The sequence below is a fragment of the Podarcis raffonei genome, chromosome 16, assembly GCF_027172205.1.
Source record: "Podarcis raffonei isolate rPodRaf1 chromosome 16, rPodRaf1.pri, whole genome shotgun sequence".
Lineage (NCBI taxonomy): Eukaryota > Metazoa > Chordata > Lepidosauria > Squamata > Lacertidae > Podarcis > Podarcis raffonei.
The window spans coordinates 7,477,949-7,496,976 of NC_070617.1; the positions used below are offsets into that span (position 1 = coordinate 7,477,949).

Below are 19,028 nucleotides of genomic sequence, written 5' to 3' on the forward strand. Positions count from 1 at the left end.
ACTCCGCTAACCCAGAAATAGTACCTCGGCTTAAGAACTTTGCTTCAAGATGAGAGCAGAAATCGTGCTCCGGCGGCGCGGCGGCAGCAGGAGGCCCCATTAGCTAAAGTGGTGCTTCAGGTTAAGAACAATTCCAGGTTAAGAACGGACCTCCGGAACGAATTAAGTTCTTAACCTGAGGTACCACTGTATTTGTTTTGCGCTCTCTGACCTTCCCCAATGACTGCCCTCCCTCTCCACAGGGCTTGCCTCAGGAGGGGCTTCTTGTGAACGTACGTTTGGTCTGGGATGTGTTGACGCCAGACCCCGACAGCTACCCCCCACTTTACGTCCTCTGGAGGTTCCACGGTAAGAACGGTGGATTCTGGCAATAGCAAGACCAGGGGTTACCTTTCCGTGGGGTTGCTACAGGGAGGGGAGGGACCATACCAGGAGATGGCCTGTCCCCGCCATGTCCTGTGAGGCTTCCCCCGGTGCGTCTTGCTTGTTCGCTATGCAGGAAAACCCCGCTGAGCTAGATAAGCTTGATCCCACTTAGCCTTTCACTAGCTGTGTCCGTGAGGAATGGAGCTTCCATGTTCAAGAGCAGTCTGCTTCTCTGTCCTGGGGACAAACAGCAGGGAAGGGCTATTCCATCCATCCATCCACCCATCCATCCATCCATCCATCCATTCATTCATTCAACTTGTATAACTACTTCATATTTCAGCAGAAATGTCCCAAGATTGAACTTGCAAAGGCTTGTTGGTTGTTAGGCTCTGTTTCTGCGCCTTTTCTGCCCTTTCTACGCTCTTTTTTAGGGTCCTTTTTTTGCCACTTCTGGGCTTGGGGCAATGCGCGCTCACGCGTGCCTTGAACACAGATATTGATATATTGCAATGTCAGAAATAATGATGGAGCTATGTAGAAGCATCGGCTGGCTTCACGGTTTTTCCCACATTGTGATTTTTTTGCATGACATACACACACACATCATGATTCATGATATATTGCCAGGGCAAAAATTATAAAACCAATATCGCAATATGGACTTCAGACTGATTTTGGACGATATATCGCCCAGCCCTGACATGCATCATGATTTGCGATATGCAGTCAAACCTTGGTTCCCGAATGGCTTAGTTGCCGAACAGATCGGCTTCCGAACGCCACAAACCTGGAAGTAAGTGTTCCAGTTTGCGAACGTTTTTCAGAAGCCAAACGTCAGACGCGGCTTCAACTTGAGTGCGGGAAGCTCCTGCAGCCAATCGGAACCTGCGCCTTGGTTTTCGAACAGTTTCGGGAGTCGAACAGACTCCCGGAACAGATTAAGTTTGAGAAGCAAGGTACCATTGTATTGCCAGGTCAACAATTATGAAACCAATATCACAATATGGACTTCAGACCGGTTTTGGACAATATATTGATATATATTGAGACCTCCGGGTATAGGGCAGTATATAAATTCAACCAATAAAATAAATATCGCCCATCCCTAGTGCAGTCACATGTCAGTTGGATGTGCATAAACACAGTACATACTTAGGCACACACTCTCTCTCTGTCTCTCACACCCCATATAGTGCAAAATTCACAGAGTACCAAATACTGTTACAACTAATAATAACAGCACGAAATCCACATTTTGTGCAACACAGTTAAGCAGCAGCAAAAACCTCAAAGCAATATGCGTAAGTCCGCTCGCAGACACGTAACCGCCTTTCTTCGCACCCCACCCAGGTAACATCCCCACCCGCCTCCAGTCCTGGCGCCGACACAACCACCCCTTCTCGCTCTCGTTCCTGGAGGCTGTGCTGAGCTCGGTCGGGATGGGCGAGATGCACAAGGCCATCTCTCTGTTCCTGGACACGGTGAAGGAGCAGTCCAGCACGGCACACATGCCCAGGTACGGTTTCTCCTCTCCTGCCCCTCTGCCCACCCACTCCTGCACGTCCCTGTGGCAAGCTTGGGCCCACCTCGCTCAGTGTTGCCTACACTGGCTGGCAGAGGCCGTCCGGGGTTTCAGGCGAGAGTCTTTCCCCTGCCCTGCCTGGGCATGTCGGGGATTGAAGCCTGGGCGTTCTGCATGCTAGGCAGGTGTCCTGCTACTCTGCCATGGCCCTCTCCTCTAAAGATAAAAGTAGGATTCTACTTCCCGTGCTTCTGGATGAAGGGTATATTTAAATACTCACAGAGGAAGATGCCTTATATTAAGTCAGACTGTTGGGATTTGGGGGAGACATACCTGGAGATGGCGGAACTGGAGGCCTTCCTCGTCCAAGTGCCCTGTTATTTTGCCTTGATCCTTTCCCTAAAGGCAAGCCAAGATTCCAGTCCTCATGAAAAAAGGGGTGGTTTAATAATAATAATAATAATAATAATAATTTATTATTTATACCCCGCCCATCTGGCTGAGTTTCCCCAGCCACTCTGGGCGGCTCCCAATCAAGTGTTAAAAATAGTACAGCATTAAATATTAAAAACTTCCCTTAAGATGTCTTCTGAATGTCAGGTAGTTGTTTATCTCTTTGACATCTGATGGGAGGGCGTGCCACAGGGAGGGCACCACTAGCGAGAAGGGCCTCTGCCTGGTTCCCTGTAATCTCACTTCTCGCAATGAGGGAACCGCCAGAAGGCCCTCAGCGCTGGATCTCAGTGTCCGGGCTGAACGATGGGGGTGGAGACGCTCTTTCAGGTATACTGGGCCGAGGCCATTTAGGGCTTTCAAGGTCAGCACCAACACTTTGAACTGTGCTCGGAAACGTACTGGGAGCCAGTGTAGGTCTTTCAAGACCGGTGTTATGTGGTCCCGGTGGCCACTCCCAGTCACCAGTCTAGCTGCCGCATTCTGGATTAATTGCAATTTCCGGGTCACCTTCAAAGGTAGCCCCACATAGAGCGCATTGCAGTAGTCCAAGCGGGAGATAACTAGAGCATGCACCACTCTGGCGAGGCAGTCCGCGGGCAGGTAGGGTCTTAGCCTGCGTACCAGGTGGAGCTGGTAGACAGCTGCCCTGGGCACAGAATGGACCTGCGCCTCCATGGACAGCTGTGAGTCCAGAATGACTCCCAGGCTGCGCACCTGGTCCTTCAGGGGCACAGTTACCCCATTCAGGACCAGGGAGTCCCCCACACCCACCCGCTCCCTGTCCCCAAAAAACAGTACTTCTGTCTTGTCAGGATTCAACCTCAATAGGAACATAGGGAGCTACCTCTCAGTGTGTTGGACCATCCAACTCAGTGCTGTCTGCACTGACTGACAGCATCTCGCCACAGTTTCAGGCAACCATACCGGGAGATGCTGGGGTTTAAAGTGGGGGCCTTCTACATGCAAGTCAGGTGCCCTGCTGCCAAGCTAAAAAATTCCCCGTGGTCCCATGGGCACTTTCACAGGGACTTTTGCGCTGCTCTGATTCCCTCTCCTCGTTCTCTTCTTCTCCTTAGGAGTGTTTACCACGAGATTCTCTTCTTGAAGCTGGCAGCCCTGGGCAGAGACCACGTGGACATTGGTAAGTGCAAGGCCCCTGCATCCCAGAGGGGTTTGAATGGCACAAGCTACTTGGAGAGAGAGAGAGGATGTCTGGAGAGCTGCTGCCAGCCAGTGTAAGCACTGCTGAGCTGGATGGGACTGTGGTCTGTATAAGGCAGCCTCTTAAGTTCCTAAGCAGGAAGGGGAAGTGAGAAAGAGATCTCCGCACCCAGCAGTTTCACAAGTCACTACCCACACAGGCTGCATTCATGAGGTCTAGGAACTTGCTTGTATTTCTTCCCCCCCAAAGGAAAAAGCCTAACATTCTCAATAATCTTTTTGGCACTTTCTTTGCATCCATGAAGTTTGAAAATGTGCTTGTGTTGTACATTTTTGAGATATGTTTTTCCTTACCCTCTTCAAAGTCTTATCTTCGTTCTGCATTTCTATCTTTTTAAAAAATATTTCATTTACTTGACAATACTGAAACCAATCGGATATCCATTCTCTTCTTGTTTTTTTAAGGTTTACAACCACCTTCAGAAAAATTTAATGTAGCCCATTCTGCCCCCATATTTATTTTCTTTTGTGGGAAATAGCCCCAGGGGCGTTTTTCTTTCCATATAGACTGCTTCTTACAATAGGTTTAAAAAAATTATTTGTCGACGTTTACCTCCTAAATCCTCACGATGCTGAAGTGCAAATTCGAGGTGCTTTCTTTGTGTCCATGAGGCCTAGAAACCTGCCTGTGTTTATTTAAAAATGAAAGGATGAAAGAAGCTGAAATTCTTAGGATGCTGAGTTCCATGAGGTCTAGAAACCTGCCTGTGTTCATTTAAAAATAGAAAGACAAAAAAAGCTGAAATTCTCAGGATGCTGAGATCCAGCTGTCAGGTCCTTCTGCTTCTCCCATAGCAGTTCTCAACCTGTGGGTCCCCAGATGTTGTTGGACTACAACTCCCATCACCCCTGAGCTCTGGCCTTGCTTGAACATGCCTGGCTTACAAACAAATTTTATTGCAGCCTTTTCAGAATCATAAAATTTGGGAGTGATGCCCATACGAGCCCCACGTTAGGCAAAAAAATCTTCCCGTATTGGCCTAGATGAACCTTGTGTTTCCTTCCAGCTCAACAATTCTATGATTCTGTGAGGTAATCCTGCTGATAGGATCCTTGATAGGTTCTCCACTCAACCTCTGCTTAGAAACCACGAGGGCAGCCTTTCTCAACCTGTGAGATGTTGTTGAACTACAACTCCCATCACCCCTAGCTAGCAAGGCCAGAGCTCAGGGATGATGGGAGTTGTAGTCCAACAACATCTGGGGACCCACAGGTTGAGAACCGCTGTAAGAAGAAACCTGGAGAAGAGGGAGCGCCTTCACTTTCTGCCTCTTCCCCTCTCTGCAGCCGACTTCGACAAGAAATACAAATCTGCCTATTCTAAGCTGGCCAACAGCGTGGGGAAGGAGACTCTGAAGCAATGGAGAGCCCAGCCGCTCACCTCCAAGGCCATCGACTGCCGGAAAAGCTTTGGGGCCAACCTGGAATGCTAGCGGGGGTCACCCGTGCCGCCGCCGCCAATCTTCCCCCCTGCCGTTTCACCTCTGGCACCCCCACCCTCCAATTCCTGCAACATAGGAATCGCCAAGGACACAACGGGAGCTGATAACCAAATCGCGGCGGGAGCCGGTCGCTGCCACCACAGGACCTCCTCTGGGGCAGACTAGGGGACCCCGGAACGAGAGGCCCGTCGCCGTCCTCTCCTCAGAGACCCCTCTGGTCCCTGTGTCCCCCCCGGAGCTGGGGCGGGGTGTCCCAACGCTAGCCGGCAGTGGCGAGACGGCGGGTCTCAGGGACCAGGTGCATTTGGGGTTTCGGGAGTGCCTCTCCCCATCCCTCCTGTCCCAGCACTGCACTCTGCACGTGCATGAGAACACCCGGACGCCGTCCCCTCCCTCTCCCGTCTCCCCCCTTCCTCCCCACCCGGGTCGACCCCTCCCAGAGCTCCTCTATATTTTTGTGCACTGTGTTATTTTCTGGAAGGCAAGTCTGCCCATTTCTTCCCGCGACACATCAGGGTTCAATTCAGGAAGAGGGCAACCCATCTCAAAGCCAAGTTGGGTTTTTGTTTTTTGTTTTTACCGTCAGTGTTTTTTTTCCGGGGCTGGGTGGGGGTGGGAAAGGGGGGGAGGGAGAGAGAGAGAGCTATTTTATAATTTATTTATTGTCGAGACCTTTTTCGTTGTTGTCGTCATCGCTTTAACTGCCGAAAAGAGGAGCCCACTAGCAGGTGATGGGGTGGTCGGGGTTGAAGAGCCCATTCTACAAGTCCACCTCCCTCTTTCTCTGCTTTGCCAGCCCCTTCCCCAAGGGAAGGGTTGTCTCCAGCTAAGTTCTGCTCAGGCTTGTTGAAATTAATGACGTTGGGCCCCATCCGCACTACACATTTAAAGCGGTATCATACCGCTTTAAACAGTCATTGCTTTCCCCGCCCCCAAAGAATCCTGGGAGATGTAGTTCATTAAGGGTTCTCAGAGTTGTTAGGAGACCTCTCTTCCCCCTCACAGAACTATAATTCCCAGAGTTCCCTTAAGGAGAAAGGTTGGTGGCTAAACCACTCTGGGATTTGTAGCTCTGGGAGGGGAACAGGGGTCTCCGTGCAACTCTCTGCACCCTTAACAAACCGCAGCTCCCAGAATGCTTTGGTGTGGGGAGCCGTGACTGTTTAAAGTGGTATCGTAGGGCTTTAAATGTATGTTGCGGGTGCAGCCTAGCTTAGGCCCGTTAATTTCAGCGAGTCTGAGCAGAACAAACGTTCGGTGCAACCCGGCGTGTCGTCCCGCCACCCCACTTTCTCCTCAGGGCTCGGATTGTGCAATATGGAGGCTGATCTCCATCAAGACCCTATTTGTTGTATTCTTCATTTTGTTGGTTTGTCCGTTTCGATGTTCCCAGTTCTGTAAATAAAGAGGCTTCTGTATTTTCCTTCCGGGGTACTACACACGCGTCTTCGATTAGGGCACAAGAGGAGGCCGGGCTCAGGTTCACCTCAGAAACCCAAGTCCGTAAATGCGATGATGGAACGCAAAGATCTGCTTTAATGTGTGATCCCTGATGGGTTGGGATATGTGTTTGTGGGGCCCCCCCATACATTTAAAGTGCTGCAAGACCACTTTAAACAGTCACGGCCTCCCCTAAAAGATTCTGGGACCTGTCGTTTCTTAAGGGAGCTGAGAGCTGTTAGAAGACCCCAGCTCCACTCATAGAACTACAATTCCCAGAGTTCTCTGGGAAGAGAGATGGGTTGCTAAACCATTCTGTCTCAAACCCCACAGAGTCAGGACAGACAGTAGTAAACTACATGGACCCAATGATCCAAACTGGAGGTCATCATCATCATCAAACCTTTATTGCATTAGCATACAGCCATAGCAGGATAAAACAAAAATGCTAGAAGAATCAACCTAACAAGATTCAAACGATATTACTGGCATTGTGACATTTAAATTACCCTAAAACAATAATGTAAAAATTTAGTTGCCAGCGCCGGGAATCTAAAATGCAGATGTATATAAAACATATAATGGCCCCAAAATAGGCTCGGCACATTAGGTTAAAAAGGTAATACAAAGAATTAAAACAGGTCCAGGTCTGGGACACACTAACCAGTCAGTGTAGCCCTGAGTTTCAAAGCCTGCACTATGAAGATTGCCACCCCACGTGAAATTTGGGGATTCGCATCCACAAGAAGCGATTTCAAACAGTCTTCCTTAGATGTGATGGTGGGCGGGATCAAGAGGAGGAGCTTAGTTCTTATTAGCTCATAAATAGGGCAGTAGAAAAAGAAATGTATGAAGTCCTCTACTTCATTCATTGTGCATGGACATAGACGCTGAGTAATGGGGGTCTTAAAGTAAATCCCCTGCAAGAAGGCCGTGGGTATAGAATGGAAACGGGCCATGGTAAACGCTCTTCTCAAGTTGGGCTCCATCAAGTCTATCAAGTAGTTGGCCAGTGATCTTACCACTTTCACTTTAGGGAACCACTTGGAGAGGCGAGCTGTGGTGGACTGTGCCCGGTCCATGGCCTCGTCTCTTGTAAGAATCCAGGCCCGGATATTATGATGGTCCCAAGATGACAGCGTGTCAAGATCTGGGAGGGAATAGCGTGCCGAATAATCTCCATGGCCTTGGACCATTTGTTGTTATGAGCACAAGTTAAAAATGCTTGCCTGGCTAGTAGGGAGCCTGGGGCATTGATTAATTTACAATAAAAACTAATTATTCTAATGTGGGCTCTCGCAACAATAGAGGGGAGGCCCAGTTCTGTTCTTAACTGTGCAGCAACCGAGCCCTTGGGGAGGCCCAGTAACTTTCGTGCAAAAGAGTTTTGTAGAATCTCGAGCCGTTGTAGTGTTTTTAAATTCCACCCCCAGATTTCAACCCCATACAGTAACATCGGGAGGACTTTGCTGATAAATGCTTTTCTGATTGGTGGAACCAACTGGCCGCCTTTTGCATAGAAGAATTTCTCCAAGGCTTTGATGGTTCTACGGGCAGCCAGGATGGTCATATTTAGGTGAGCTGACCAACTAAGCCCATGCTGAAAAGTGATGCCCAAATACTTGAATGCTGAACAGCATTCAATAGAGTGGCCCTCAAATTTCCAGAGTGGCTTCCGAGTTTTCGTGCCAAAAGTAAGAATTTTGGTTTTGGCGAAATTGATTTTGAGGGAGTTGGTATCACAATATGTCATGAGCCCTCTGAGCATGTTGTTTAAGCCCTGCTTGGTTAAAGACAGTATCACCATATCGTCCGCATAGAGTAATATGGGGATCTTGCGCTGTTGTAAAGAGGGGGCAGATTGGTTTAGGGCCTTCATGGTTGTAACGATGTCATTAATGTAGAAATTAAATAGAAAAGGGGCCAAGAGGCACCCCTGTTTGACCCCTTTAGCCAAACTGGAGGTATAAAGCCACTTCCTACGTTCTTCAGAGGTTCGGAGCCATGAGGACTGGAATCTTAACTTTCATTTTAGGGGAAAGACCACTGCTCTGTATTGCAGCACCTGCTGTACGTGCAACAGAGCCCAAATCCCATCTCTAACTTTTCAAGATGGGATGCGTCCAAACCCCAGAGAGCTACTGGCCAGTCCATGCAGAGCAGCGATGGGGAAACGCTGGCCCTTCAGATATTCCTGAACTTCACCACCTCACTCAGCATGGCCAGTGGTCAGGAGTTGTATTCAAGGGGTGTCTAGGGCAGCCTGTCTCAACCTGTGGGTCCCCAGATGTTGTTGAACTACAACTCCTATCACCCCTAGCTAGCAAGGCCAGAGCTCAGGGATGATGGGAGTTGTAGTCCAACAACATCTGGGGACCCAAGGTTGAGAAAGGCTGGTCTAGGGGGAGACAAAGGTTTGCCCCCCCCCCGGTATAGACAGTCCTAAGCTAGATGTCCTGGCAGATCTAACTCGGGAAATGGCTGTTTTTTTAATGTTTCCAAGGGCACATCTGTGCCATACATTTAAAGCCATTTTAAGAGCCGTGACTCCCCCAGCCTTGCCCCCAAAGAATTCTGGGAAGTGTAGTTGTTTGAGGGTTGAGCGCTACAATTCCTTGGCAAGAGGAATTGGTTGATAAGAGCCAACTAATTCTGGTTTTGTCCTCTCCTTCCCTCCACAAAGGCCAGGTGGAGACTAAGGAGGTTGCAGGGAGCCAGGGTCGCCCACCGGAATGATTGCAAGACCACAAGCGCACCATCCATTTAAAGCACTTTTAGCCAGTCCTGGCTCCCTTCGCAGAATTACGAAGGGTCCTGGGGATTTGCTAGGAGACCCTTCTATTCCTCTCCCAGAGTTGCAGCTCTGAATGTGACTTCATTAAGGAGGTGGGCAGGTGGAGCGGTCCCAATGGACCGGCCTCCACTATCTGGTGTCAGCAGTGGGGGATTCAAAATGGCGCCCCCAAGAGCATTATGGGAAACGCGAAATCCTGGCTCACGGACCCAGGGCAAGTTCTGGTGGAGTCTCCTGGGCTGCTGAGGCTCCAGATCTGTCTACCAGCACAACCCTGTGCATGTTTGCTCAGAAGCCGCCCCCGCTGTGTTTAATGGGGCTTCCTTTCCCCACATGCGTGGAGGACCGCTGCCTCAAACACTCCATGTTCTTATAGGGCGGAGGACGTCACACCAGGAAAACGAACCTCAATTGTGTTGTTTTGTTCTTTAACGGGAAGGAGGAAAACGGCCAGGAACTGAATCGCCAGCCTCCCCTGGGATGACCTTGCCAGACTTTTGGCGCTGGGGCTTGCCAGAAATAGCCTGTTTAGGAAATCAATACTTCCCTCGCTTTCTGTTTTGGGTGGCAGAAGCTTATTGGCCCCCGCCGCTTCACCGTCATCTGTACTTGTGGGGAGGGCCCGGAGCCTGTCAGTCATACGCCGCCAGCCAATGAGGGGCAGAGAAGCAGAAGGAAGCCATAGATCCAGGCCGGAGTCCCAACTGGCACCGTGCCATCTTTCCTTTTGTAAACTGGCAGCCATGTTGAGTCCTGGCGATATCTGGGCTTCGGGGACTGCTGTACAGGGTTTTTTTAAAATTTTATTTTAGGCTTGCCGCTACCGCCACCTGTTCTTTTCTCTTTTCTTGCATTCTCTTTGATGAAGAGCCACAACTCTGGGCAAGCTTTTTCTCCCCAAATTTATTTATTTGGTTTTCAAATCACAGAGATATATCAAACATAGATCATAAAAACAAGGTTCCAAGGAATCTCCTGGACTTCCATCCTCCCCTTTGTGCGTCTTATTATTAATCATTTCCTCCCAGATCTTTTATGATACTCCAAATCCTTTACCTCTTCCAGTATGTCCAGAATTCAGCCTTAAGCTACAAGTGTTACTCCAATCTTCCTAATGATTTTAACTGTTTACAATGGTCTTTAAGATAAGTTATAAATTCTCCCCATTCCTTATTAAAATTTTGGTCTTCCTGATTTCTGACTCTTCCGGTCGTTTTAGCCATTTCAGCATAGTCCATTAATTTCATTCTTCTCTGGCTGGGACTTTATCTTCTTTCCATCTCTAGGCCAGTAACATCTGTGCAGCTGTGATCACATACATAAATAGTCTTTTCTTCTCCTTTGGGATTTCAGCTCCTAGAATTCCTAAAAGGAAGGCTTCAGGAAAGTTGTTTTAAACATTTTTTTCAACTCATTATATATCATTTCCCAAAATCCTTTTACTACCTTACAATTCCACCACATATGATAAAAGGTGTCTTCTAAAACGCATGCTTTTCACGCAGAAGGACTCGGGTTCGATCAGCAGCAAGACTTGGACACAACCCTTGGACACTGAACTCCTGGAGTCTAGACAATATTCATATAGTTGAACCAAACCAGATCCTCAAGTGTTCCTATTTTCCAAGGACAGTCCCAGATTTACAGAAGCCGTCCTGGTTTCTGATTTGATCCCAGAATGTCCGGCTTTTCCTTAGGTAAGGGTAAAGGGACCCCTGACCATTAGATCCAGTCGTGGCTGACTCTGGGGTTGCGGCCCTCATCTCGCTTTATTGGCTGAGGGAGCCGGTGTACAGCTTCCAGGTCATGTGGCCAGCATGATTAAGCTGCTTCTGGCAAACCAGAGCAGCGCACAGAAACGCCGTGCTTTCGAACTGCTAGGGTGGCAGGAGCTGGGACTGTGCAACGGGAGCTCACCCCGTCGCGGGGATTCAAACCACCGACCTTCTGATCGGCAGTCCTAGGCTCTGTGGTTTAACCCACAGCGCCACCCGTGTCCCTCAACTTTTCCTTAGGACGTCCCTATTTTCTTTGGAGAAATGTTGGAGGGTACAAAGCTCTGACTCAGAGTAAGGCAGCATTGCATGTTTAGTATTTAAAATAGTTTCAGTCCCCATTAACTCTGGGTAGAAAATTCCCTGCCTGGAACCCTGGAATGCCACTGCCAGTCAGTGTAGACAATACTGGACTGAATGGGTCCATGTTCTGACTCCATGTAAGACATTTTCCTGTGTTCCTTTCCGAAACATTTTGGTTTGGTTTGAAGGCAGAACCTTTGGCAGTGTAGCTTAGGTGGGCAAAGGTCCTAACTAGGAAACAGCTGATTCTGGGTTCAGTTCCTGATGGTGCCAAAATCCCTCCCGTAATAATAATAATAATAATTTTTATTTATACCCTGCCCTCCCCAGCTAAGGCCGGGCTCAAGGCGGCTAACAAGCAATAATAAAAACAAGTTGAATGGATACAACTTAAAACCAAGATTAAAATACAACATTAAAATATTGAAACATTAAAATATTAAAATGTAGCCTCATCGCAGGAGGAGAAGGAAAGGAAAAAAGAAAGAGAGGGAGGGAGGGAATCAAATTGGCTCCAAGCCAAAGGCCAGGCGGAACAACTCTGTCTTACAGGCCCTGCGGAAAGAAATCAGATCCTGCAGGGCCCTGGTCTCATGAGGCAGAGCGTTCCACCAGGCTGGAGCCAGTGTTGAAAAGGCCCTGGCTCTGGTTGAGGCTAATCTAACTTTCTTAGGGCCCGGGACCCCTAGGGTGTTGCTATTTATGGACCTTGAGGCTCTCCGTGGGGCATACCAGGAGAGGCTGTCCCGTAGGTACGAGGGTCCTACGCCATGAAGGGCTTTAAAGGTCAAAACCAGCACCTTAAATCTGACCCTGTACTCCACCGGGAGCCAGTGCAGCTGGAAAAGCACTGGGTGAATATGCTCCCATGGCAGAGACCCCGTGAGGAGCCTCGCTGCAGCATTCTGCACCCGCTGGAGTTTCTGGGACAGCTTCAAGGGCAGCCCCGCGTAGAGCGAATTACAGTAGTCAAGCCTGGAGGTGACCATCACATGGATCACTGTGGCCAGATCGGGGTGGGAAAGGTAAGGGACCTAGGAGAGGCAGAACCCTCCCATGGCAGAAGTGCACAAAACCTTGCACTATAATCTAATGGGGAAAGCTTGCACCATTTTAAGTGCAGAGAAACTAGGTGGTGACTTGACAGATGTTTACAAGATTATGCATGGCGTGGAGAAAGCGTATAAAGAAAATATTTTTGTCCTCCCTATTTCATAACACTAGATATCCAATGAAAGCTGGATGTTGGAAGATTCTGGACAGATAACAGGAGTTAACTTCTTCATGCAGCCTAACCTTGTGAAGTGAAAGGATAAGAAAGAGGGATTTATATCTAGATGTTAGGATAGAGATGATCAGGAAAACAGGGAGACACAATGAGAGATAAAGGAGGTGCTGTGGGATTGGTGAGAGTCAATGTTTGTTTTTCTTTTTAGTGTTTATATTATTAACGTGTAAGATATGGATTTGTTTTTTTTCGTATGTTGGTTTTTGTGTATTGTTATTTTTTGATATTTTTTGTGTTGTTGTGTGGAAAATACGAAATAAAAATAAAATTTTTTAAAAAACAAAAAACTTCTTCATGCAGCCCAGAGCAGAACTATGGCACTTGCTCCCGCAGTAGTCAATTATAGCCACCATCGTGGAGGGCTTTAAAAGAGGATTACATACCCTCCAACATTTCTCCGATGAAAATAAAGACATCCTATTCAACAACAACAATAATTTTTATTTTTATTTTTAGTTATACCCCGCCGATCTGAACGGGTTGCCCAGCCAATTTGGGTGGCTTCCAACATTTAAAAACATAATAAAACATTAAACATTTTAAAACTTCCCTGTATAAGGCTGCCTTCAGATGTCCTCTAGGGAGGCGGTTGGCACTGTGGGTTAAACCACAGAGCCTAGGACTTGCTGATCAGAAGGTCGGCAGTTCGAATCCTCGCGATGGGGTGAGCTCCCATTGTTCAGTCCCTGCTCTTGCCAACCTAGCAGTTCGAAAGCACGTCAAAGTGCAAGTTGATAAATAGGTACCACTCCGGCGGGAAGGTAAACGGTGTTTCCGTGCGCTGCTCTGGTTCGCCAGAAGCGGCTTAGTCCTGCTGGCCACATGACCCAGAAGCTGTACACCAGCTCCCTCGGCCAGTAAAGTGAGATGAGCGCTGCAACCCCAGAGTCGGTCACAACTGGACCTAATGGTCAGGGGTCCCTTTACCTTTACAGATGTCCTCTAAAGGTTGTATAGTTACCTATCTCCTTGGCTCTGGGGTCGCATAACTCCATAACCCCCAACATTTCTCTGATGAAAATAGGGATGTCCTAGGCCTAGACAAAACCACAAAGGACAAGGCTATGAATGACAGCTAGCCATGATGGCTGTGCTCTGTCTCCACTGCCAGACTGAGGCAGCAATGCTTCTGAATACCACTTGCTGGGAGTCACAAGTGAGGAGAATGCTCTTACACTCAGGTCCTGCTTGTAGGATTCCCATAATAATATTATAATAATAATTCATTATTTATACCCCGCCCATCTGGCTGGGTTTCCCCAGCCACTCTGGGCAGCTTCCAACAAAATATTAAAAATACAATAAAACACCAGACATTAAAAACTTTCCTAAACAGGGCTGTCTTCAGATGTCTTCTAAAAGTCAGATAGTTGTTTCTTTCCTTGACATCTGATGGGCGGGTGCCACTGCCGAGAAGGCCCTCTGCCTGGTTCCCTGTAAGTTCACTTCTGGCAGTGAGGGAACTGCCAGAAGACCCTCGGAGCTGGACCTCAGTGTCCGGGCTGAATGATAAGGGTGGAGACGTTCCTTCAGGTATACAGGGCCGTTGAGAACTTTAAAGGTCAGCATGAACACTCTGAACTGTGCTTGGAAATGCAGTGGGAGCCATAAACTGAAACAATGTGCCTCAGTTAAGACTATAATAAACACAAGTCGCAAGGTGGCTGTGGCAGTTGGTTAGGTGGCGGGGAGTAGATTTATTTATTTATTTTGAATAATCTTTATTGCATTTTTTAAAATTTACAAGATGAAAATAAATTAATCCATACACCCACTTGTACAAAAAAAGAGAATGATACATAAAAGAAAGTATGAAAATAAACAAATCAACAAGAAAAGAAAAAGATATTTATCAAATACACAAAATTATTTAAGGAGCACAAACCATAATTTGGATATTCTATACACAAAAATCCTAAAATACATTACCCTCATATTCCATATTTTCTATTTTCCTTTACCATTACACTCTTTCTGTTCCACTAAGCTGGTTTGAGTCCTGTATATGTTAGTTGATTTCCCTCTTATCTCTTAGCGGTTTCCATATTTCTCTTACATTAGGTAATCTGTGTTCCATTATTCAGTATAAAAATTCCCTTATGTCTGTGAAGTTAGTGTAAGCACAACCAAGTGTTGTTATTGGAACCATGTTTTGTCAGATGCGGAGTGGATTCTTTCAGGAGCCAGAGCCTATGTGTTTCCAGGGCTGTTTGAAGATTGACCAATACCCAATAAAATATTTTTGCATATGCATTTGTGTGTGCGCACAAAATTGCAACATGTGCGTGTAACGCGTTATCTGCTTGAAACTTAAGTGCAGGATGAAATCTACCTGAACCTGCTTACTTAAAATGTTTTCTGCCTTCCTCAATAATATATTTGTTACAATTTAGTCAAGAGAGGATGCTTAAATAAAGAAACGATGGGAGCTGCGAGGAGGATCAGAAATTCGCAAACTGGTTTCAATCGCTCTTCCCAGGGCATTCTGGGAATTGCCACTCTGGGAGGGGGGCAGGGGGTCTCCTATCTATCCTTAGCACTCTTAACAAACTACACTTCCCAGAATTCCTTGGGGGAAGCCAGGACTGTTCATAGTGGTCTCTTCTTTCTTTGGCGATCACTCATGGCCAAGTATGATTGTCTTCAATGGCCATGGTCTTAACGGTGTGTCTGTAAATGACCACAGAGGCCAATTCTGGATCCACACATCCTTCCACTGTGGGGAAATAGATTTCCGGACAGGAGTTGATCACTTCTCATTTGTTGTTGTTGTTTAGTCGTGTCCGACTCTTCGTGACCCCATGGACCAGAGCACACCAGGCACTCCTGTCTTCTACTGCCTCCTGCAGTTTGGTCAAACTCATGCTGGTAGCTTCGAGAACACTGTCCAACCATCTCGTCCTCTGTCGTCCCCTTCTCCTTCTGCCCTCCATCTTTCCCAACATCAGGGTCTTTTCTAGGGAGTCTTCTCTTCTCATGAGGTGGCCAAAGTATTGGAGCCTCAGATTCACAATCTGTCCTTCCAGTGAGCACTCAGGGCTGATTTCCCTAAGAATGGAGAGGTTTGATCTTCTTGCAGTCCATGGGACTCTCAAGAGTCTCCTGCACCACCAGAATTCAAAAGCATCAATTCTTCGGCGATCAGCCTTCTTTCTGGTCCAGCTCTCACTTCCATACATCACTACAGGGAAAACCATAGCTTTAACTATGCGGACCTTTGTTGGCAAAGTGATGTCTCCGTTTTTTAAGATGCTGTCTAGGTTTGTCATTGCTTTTCTCCCAAGAAGCAGGCGTCTTTTAATTTCGCGGCTGCTGTCACCATCTGCAGTGATCATGGAGCCGAAGAAAGTAAAATCTCTCACTGCCTCCATTTCTTCCCTTTCTATTTGCCAGGAGGTGATGGGACCAGTGGCCATGATCTTCGTTTTTTTGATAGCATGATTAAATGCATGCTGTGAATTGGGTGACCTCGGGAAAGTCCCTGCTGTTTCTTCCAGCCTAGCCTACCTCACAGGGTTCTTGTGAAGATAACAGGGAAACGGCCTCATTGGACCGTCTTGAGAACTTTAAAGGAAAAGCGGGATATAAATGTGACAATGAACAAAGCGACAAACGCAACCGAGAGGGAAACCTGTGGCCCTCTGGTTGTTGCTGGACTCCAATTCCCATCAGCCCTCAGCCAGCATGTTCAGTGGTCAGGGGTGATGGGAGTTGTAGTCCAGCAAGTATCTGCCTTCAAACTGCCAACTGAAAGCTTTTTTAACTCTGTGTTTGGGGCCATTCCACACACAAGACTAGCAATATAAACACCTTTATTCATTATAATGTGACTGTTTGGCAATTTTGGAAAGAGCCACTCCTGCCAACCTGACTCATTCCAGCGTGGCTTGAGGCCTAGTGCAGGCCAGAAGCCCAAAGACTACTGTACTTCTTTTCCTTCTTTTTTTGGCTTCTTATTTTATTTTAATTCATTTTCAATGCCAAATTTGAGGAGGGCAACAAAGGCGAGGGTGGCCAATAGGGGCCAAAATGCCCTGAGGGAAGAGGACGGAAGCCAATCAGGCCTCCTTCCTCCTCCCCCGCCCCCGCACCTTTATTTTTTTGCCCGCCGACACTTCCATCCATGAGGCGGCCGGTTACCCGGATGTGGCGGCTAAAAAGGGGACCCATTAAAAAGCCGCCCCGCGGGGAACTCCGCCGCTGCTCGTTGGCCTCACGCGACGCCACTCACCCGTCCGGCGGAGCCAATGGGCGCTGCCGGGCGGGAAACCCCGCACCCGCCTCGCCGGACCATTGGTCCGAGCGCTCGTCGCTCGAACCGCGCCACCCAATGGGCGTCGTAGCTGGCCGTTGGGAGGCGGGCCGTGCCCGGCGGGGCCCGCTGCCCAATCAGGAGCATTGTTTGTGGTGGGTGCCGGCTCCGGCGGCGGCTGCTGGTGGTGGTGTCGGTGGCGCCGCGTCTGCTGTCCGCCGCCAGCCCACCCCTTCCCCTCCCGGCTCCCCGCGCCGCCCTCCGCTCGGCCTGAGGGGCCTCGAACTCCACACGCGAACACCCCGTCAGGTAAGGGGGGAGAATAAAGGGGGCGGGGCTGAGGCTGTGACTGACAGGGGCAGTGCCCTATGGGGGGTCCCCAAGCGGGGGGCCTTCAAATGGGGGGTTGTGGACCAGAGTTTTTTGGGGGGGATCAGTTAGGATATTGGGGTTGAGGGGTTTTGTCTGCCGCCCTGGGTTGTGAGTGGCCACCCCCGTGGCCTTTGGGCTTGTGGGGGGGGGATGTGGGGGTGCAATGAGAAAGAGCTTCAATTTTGGAGGGGGGAGGGGAGGGGTGCCATCTTGAATTTTGCAGCTTAAGGGTGGGTGTCTGCGTGGCGTGATATTGGGGGCGCCACCCACGTGACTGGTGGGGAGGCTGCCCTTTTCAAGGGGTGCCTGTAGGGCCTTCCTGGGATTTTAGGGTTCAGAAGAAAGCAATCTGGGTTTTCTGGGCGCGGGGGTGGTCGCCTGTTGCCAAACAGCAGCTGCTGCACCATCCCTTTGGGGGCTGGGGTCACTTATTTGTGTTGGGGGGGTGTCATTTTAAATATTGGGGTTCAGTCTGGGGTCGTCCGTGTGGTTTGGGGGATGCCTTTCAAACGGTCCCTCTGCTGAAATACGAATTGTGTGCTGGTGGGTGTTTGGAGGAGCCACCCTGGATATTGGGGTTCGGAAGAAGGGGTCTCTGTGGAGCCTTCCTGTTGCAGTGAGGTGAGATGCCGTCACAGTGGCTTTTGGGCCAGGAGGTGTGTGAGCCCAATGAGGTGTTTTTTTAAGTTGGTGCTATCATGGAAATTGGGGGTCTGTCTGGCAAGGTATATGGGGGTGCCGTCCACGTGACTTACGAAGCTGGAGGATGGGTGCGGAGGTGGCCTTCCTTTGATGTGTCTGCTGGCTTTTGGGGTTCAGAACAGGGGAGTGTCTGGGGCTCTTCTACTTCAACAGGGAGGGCAAGATGCCATCCTAACACCCTCAGGGTTGTGGTGGGCGGGGGTGAAGCTGTTTTTTTTTTTTTTTAGGGAGTGCCGTTCTTCATATCGGGGTTCAGGAAGAGATTTACGGACACTCATTTCTTGTAAGGCATTTACATTACGTTAATATCTTGTGAATATTAAGCTAGGTAGTCAATAGGTCCTAAAAGATTTGGGGAGGCACTCCTTTTGGGGGCAGTTGTTAGGAGCTGCCCTGAATATTGAAGTCTGGAAAGTGGGGGGGGTGTCTGTGGGGCACAGCTCATGCAAGCCATGGAGGTACTGTACCTTTCTAGTGACAGGGGTATGTATGGGTCACAGGAAGGGGGTGAGTATCCTTCCTCCGCCATCCTGAATATTGGGAGTTCCAAAGCGAAAGAAAGGTGGGGTGGATTATGAAGGCTCGTCTGGTGTGGGGTGAATATGATGCTGTCGATCCAGTTGAGGGTTCTTTTGTGAGGTGTTCTGTCTTGAATATTGGGGCTCAGTAGTGGGTTATGCCAGTCTAGTGGATATCCATCTGGGGTTTTATGTGGGTTCGATGGAGGGACAGGATCTCATTTCACAGAAGCCTGTCATCCTCAGTCATTGATACAGAAGGGTGTATCTATTCTGAAATGTGGGGGTGCTGCTGTGAGAGGGGCTTTGGCTGTGCGAGTCAAATGTGCAGTGGAGCTGTCCCTTTTATTTTTGCGGGGGTGCTTGGGAGATGGGGGCATTTGGTTGAGAGTGGTGCCCTTTTTTCTGGGATAGGAGTAAGTTTTCAACAATAAAGTTACAGAGGACAACCTTAACGAAGGAAGCCTGAAGTGGGGGGTATTTTGGGGGTGGTACAGCAGAAACTGGGGGTGGTGATGGAGAATCTTTGGAAGATCTTTTTTGGACTGAATGGAAGAAATAGCAGAGATTAAAT

At 48.7% G+C, this 19,028-nt stretch overlaps 2 protein-coding genes across 7 annotated transcripts in view; both read left to right on the plus strand.

The window, feature by feature from the left end:
- Positions 1–6,433, plus strand: part of DENND4B (DENN domain containing 4B) — a 56,321-nt gene extending 49,888 nt beyond the window's left edge. For all 3 annotated transcript variants that reach the window (XM_053368660.1, XM_053368662.1, XM_053368661.1), the window contains exons 25-28: positions 243–348; positions 1,720–1,885; positions 3,424–3,488; positions 4,856–6,433. In XM_053368660.1, coding sequence (XP_053224635.1) covers positions 243–348; positions 1,720–1,885; positions 3,424–3,488; positions 4,856–5,001 — 483 coding nt within the window. In that variant the 3' untranslated portion in view covers positions 5,002–6,433. The remainder of the gene's footprint in view (positions 1–242; positions 349–1,719; positions 1,886–3,423; positions 3,489–4,855) is intronic.
- Positions 6,434–16,999: 10,566 nt separating this feature from the next.
- The window catches only part of GATAD2B (GATA zinc finger domain containing 2B), a 71,644-nt gene continuing 69,615 nt past the window's right edge, over positions 17,000–19,028 (plus strand). For all 4 annotated transcript variants that reach the window (XM_053368695.1, XM_053368694.1, XM_053368698.1 and 1 more), the window contains exon 1: positions 17,000–17,171. The gene's annotated coding sequence lies outside the window, so the exon portion shown is untranslated. The remainder of the gene's footprint in view (positions 17,172–19,028) is intronic.